Raw genomic sequence first — 5,000 nt, 5'->3', positions numbered from 1 at the left:
GTACAGTGTGTGTTTGTGTGTGTTTGTTTGTGCGTGTGTGTGTTTGTGCGTGTGTTTGTTTGTGTGTGTTTGTGATTGTGTATGTGTTTGTTTGTGATTGTGTGTGTTTGTGATTGTGTGTTTGTTTGCATGTGTGTGTGTTTGTTTGTGTTTGTGATTGTGTGTATATTTTGTGTGTTTTGTGTTGTTTTTTGTGTGTACGTTTGTCTTTGTGTGTGTGTGTTTGTGATTGCGTGTGTGTGTGTGTGTATTTGTGTGTGTGTATGTGACCTTTATTTTATTTATTTTTGTTTGAGATTCTAAAATTGTAATATTGAAGACTAGATAACACAATTTGATTAAGAGAATCGGTACTGATATCTCGAGAATAAAGAAATGACAAGGAGTAAAAAGGAAAGTAGAATGCTAGAATGTGGGATAATTTGTTAATTATAAAATAGCTTTTGATTCATAATAGATAGTATTTTGTGAGCAGTTGGTAGTATTTTACAGACAGTAAGCAGTACTTTATTAACATTATTTCATGTTATGTAATCATATTTATAATGATATACCGTAATTGACACGATAGAGATTAACACAATCTATTTTTTTATTTATCTTTATTCTAAGATACATTTTGTCATACGATTCTACTGATGTTTGAGATTGTTCGATGAAAATAAACATTAAGATATAATCGGTCCTAGATTCAATCATTGACTTATAATCGGTAAGGATTTTGCAAAATAAGAATTGCATTTTTATCCCTTGTGTAAGTCAGGAATGTAAGAGACATAACAATATAAGATATTTGAAAAAAAAAATGAATAGCGAGAAATAAACGGGAAATCACATCAGCTGAAGTAGCTAAAAAAAAAAAAAAAAAAAAAAAAAACGATTACGACAAGATTAATGACAATAATTTCCTATTTATATATTTCTTGTTTTCATTCGTGCAAGCAACGAGAAAAACTATACGATCTTAAATTTTCCATTTAAAAAAGTTTAGAGAAACTAAAACGGCAATTATTTCCAAAAAAAAATTGATTCAAGTGTGTAAAACTCCTCCTGGTCTCACTAAGCGCCTACGCATCAATCCTCTGCAATATCAATGTTACCCTTTTTAATTAGATCAAATTGCTTCGGAATGTTGAACCGCCATTAGCTTGTCAGACGCAGCTTGCAAACTCTACTTCGTTTCCTTCACTTTTCAATATTGAAAACATTTGCCAGTTTCACGCGTCACAGTCTTGCTGATATGACGTCCTATTGTTGAAATGATGTTGCCTAGATCGTGCTGTTGTTGCTAATGACAGCGGTGTTCAGATCCTTACGTTGTAACGTTGTGTATCACATGTTATGGCAAGTGCTGTAACGAAGACTAATGCAGAAATGAGTTGCAATTATCCGCGGTTCTCATTTGCCTCTTTTGCTTACCAACAGGCGAGGACAGGTGGCTCATTTTGGGTGAGTGGGCGGGCGGGTGGGCGCGGCCGGTAAAGACAGATAAGTCCGTAGAACATTCATTATATATCTACATGAACAACTAACACAATTACAACGCCACGCGAGTTTCGAAAACGAATCGAAAATGAATCGAAGTCACCGAATCCAAAGAGCTCACGCGAGTGAGAGTTTGAAGCTTCGAATCATGTCTTGTTTTTCGCTCTCGTACTTCATCCATCGTCTTCTTCTATAGCCTCGCGCGCTCGTTACGTGTTACACTCCCTCGCTCATTAACCTTCAACCTACCCGGATGTAATCGATTAACGAACAGGGGTGTGAGTGGGTATTATTGGCACTCTTGGGCACTCCCCTTCGACCTTCTTAGTTGAGTGTCCTGCAGTCGTGGCGCCAGGACGTGGTGTGACAACGTACGGTCTAGTTGGAAGGTCGCAAAACCGTCTTAAAAAAACTACTTTAGGAGTCTGATTGCTTTTTGCCACCTACCAGGAAAGGAAGAAGAGGATCTTACAGGCAGATTCCTGTAGGAGAGCCATCAAGTGAGAGAAAAGGAAAGGGAAGGAAAGATAAGATTTTCCAACGAGCGGAGAACCAGGTGTGTTAACGTGGGAAGATCACGAAATTTTGAAAACGCGTAGTGATTCTTATCTTCCTTATATATATTGCAAACAAGGATTATTTACCTATTTGCAACTACTTGTACTAGTGTTACTACCGCTACTGCTACTGCTTTGTGAAAATAACATAGAAAAAAGAAGATTTAAGTAACTGCGTAGTGAGCTCATTTTAACGTATGTCAACGCCTTTTAAGGAGATAACGGTATTTGAAGTCGTTAGATGCGGGGTGTTCATATTTTGGTTGTATATTTATTATTATTTTTATTATGTTATTATCAGAATTATTATGTTGTTATTATTGTTATATGTTTATTTTATTTTATTATTTTATTATCAGTATTGCTGTTATTATCGCTATTATTATTATTATTGTTACTATTTTTCATTATTAATATTTTCATCATTGTTATTAGTGCTACTATTATTAATTATCATTATAATTATGCTTTAGTAATGCCTCATATCCTTATTACTTGAACTTCACGTCGAAATAGGTAAACAGGGAAAAAAGAAAAATCGAATATTTAAATAAACAAAGGAACTGAAAAAAGGGAGAAAATTGAACACTGAAAACAGTTTTCAAATAGGTATCCTATTTATTTTAATCATCTCATAATTGATCTAGCAATATAATTTAATTAAGAAAACTACAGGAACTCATACCTTTTGAAAGATGAAATGTGAAAACATTAGGAAAATTACTTTTGAAATGCAATATTGCAATGAGAAATTTTTCTTATTGTCTATAAAATGAATATTCGGAAAAATGAAAACAAATGCAAATTAACTTTGATTCTACAGTAATTGAATAATAAAAGATAATCATTTATAAGTATCATTTATCGCAGTACTAACATACTTTTTTAATGTTTAGGGTAAATCTGAAGTGAAAACTTTGAATTACAATTCTAAAGAATGATAACTTGACGAATTTTTGACGAAGCTCAAAAATGCATAGCTAGATAAGATAAGAGAAAAATCAATCGTAAATAGAACAAAAACAAACATACACACCGAAACAACCCCCCCCCCCCAAAAAAAAAAAAAAAAAAAAAAAAAAAAAAAAACCACGTCAAAAATTATATACTTCCACCATATATAACGAACAATCCAATAACACATACAACATCAACCACATACCCTACATTCATTACCAACCAATTCCCAATAATACCATTTCCATCAACATTTGCAACAACGCCCTTCATCTCTCCCCAGGAAGGACGACCATGCAACGGAAGATAAGGATGTTCAAGGCAGAGGTCCTCGTGATCTTGTTTATCACGGTTTCCATGGCAACCTCATACAAAGTGGGGTTTGGAGGCTGTCCTCCGGTTAAACCCATGAAGGATTTTCAACCTGCTGAGGTAACCGTTGTTGTTTTAGGTTGTTTTAGGTTGTTCTGCTGATTGAAGTGGATTTCTGGTGGTTGGACTGCTAGTTTTAATGGGTGGTGTTCTGATTAGATTGTTGTGGTGTGAAGTTTTAGGGGGAGGGGGAGTGAGTGAGTGTGTGTGTGTGTGTGTGTGTGTGTGTGTGTGTGTGTGTGTGTGTGTGTGTGTGTGTGTGAGGGAGAGAGAGAGAGAGAGAGAGAGAGAGAGAGGAGGGAGGGAGGGAGGAAGGGAAAGAGAGAGAGAAAGAGAAAGAGAGAGAGAAGAGAGGGAGAGAGAGAAAGAGAGGGAGAGAGAGAGAGTATGAGAGAGAGAGGGAGAAAGAGAGAGAGAGAGAGAGAGAAGAAGAGATAGAGAGAGAGAGGAAGAGAGAAATAGGGGGAAGAAAGAGAGAGAGAAAGAGGGGGGGGGGGGGGGGAAGAGAGAGAAAGAAAGGGAGAGAGAGGGGGAGGGGGAAAGAGAGAGAGAGAGAGAGAAAGAGAAAGAGAGAGAGTGAGTGAGAGATAGAATGCGATTTGTAACTTTACTTATGAGCATGTGCATGTGTTTCATAGCTTCGTTGCACTGGTTGCAAAAAGCAGCCAGTACAGCCATTCAAAAATTTCTTCGTTTCTTTTAACTAGCATGTTTAAGAGACCATATAGGTAAGGTATAAACAAGGCTTTCTAACTTCACAACACAAGAAATGTAAATCTGAATTTCTTATGAAGATTTAATCGAAACGAGTGTGTGACATTCCTTGCAATTGTTAAATTATTCAGTTTCGTCTAAGCCACTTTGTTTCTATATCTACGTAAAAAGAAAAAAAAAAAAAAAAAAAAAAAAAAAAAAAGTCTCATCTATACCACAACTATAGCTATGTTTATAAGGCACAGAAGTACGACCATAATGAGTTACTATTTCCCTCTTGATTAAATTGGTGTTTGTTTACAGTACAGTCAACAAACACATGTTCAGAACACGTGTAGCCACACCTTTGTTGTCTAAACCGGAAGCTCCTTTAAGAGCATCATTAATGTTGATACTATTGTTGTTATTCATATTTTATCATTATTATTATTACATTATTGATGTCAATATTTTTCCGTATTTCACTTCATTTATGATCATTATTTTTTACGTGTATTATTTTATATGATTTTAATGTGGTTACTAATGGTTACTGCTAACACATCTGGTAAACAGGAGTCAGAAACATTATCAAATTAATTCATTACATGTTGAGAAGCTAAACATTGCAAGCGAAGTCGAGATAGCAACACTATCTAGAGAAGACAAATTATCTTGAACAATTCAAGTGATATGACAAGACGGAACTAAATTTCGTCTCGTTTCGAACTTAGGAAAAAAAGATAAAGTAAAAAGCAAACTAGAATTCGCCTGACGAGGAGCTTTTGGAAAGTTCGAAACGTCACGATAATTGTGTTTGCTAATAGTAGGGATGATGAAGATATTAACAGTGATGGTCATAATGATATTAACAATAATGATAATGACAGTATTAATGATAGTAATAGTAATAATGATAACAATAATGATAATAAT

At 35.0% G+C, this 5,000-nt stretch overlaps 1 protein-coding gene across 1 annotated transcript in view; it reads left to right on the top strand.

The window, feature by feature from the left end:
• The first annotated feature begins 1,812 nt into the window (after positions 1-1,812).
• LOC122262295 (uncharacterized) overlaps positions 1,813-5,000 on the top strand; it is a 6,745-nt gene continuing 3,557 nt past the window's right edge. The window contains exons 1-2 of the mRNA XM_043030287.2: positions 1,813-2,041; positions 3,283-3,431. Coding sequence (XP_042886221.2) covers positions 3,294-3,431 — 138 coding nt within the window. The 5' untranslated portion in view covers positions 1,813-2,041; positions 3,283-3,293. The remainder of the gene's footprint in view (positions 2,042-3,282; positions 3,432-5,000) is intronic.

The sequence above is a fragment of the Penaeus japonicus genome, unplaced genomic scaffold, assembly GCF_977035675.1.
Source record: "Penaeus japonicus unplaced genomic scaffold, GWHDUDI00000001_assembly GWHDUDI00000019, whole genome shotgun sequence".
Lineage (NCBI taxonomy): Eukaryota > Metazoa > Arthropoda > Malacostraca > Decapoda > Penaeidae > Penaeus > Penaeus japonicus.
This window is presented reverse-complemented; position numbering and strand designations above follow the sequence as displayed.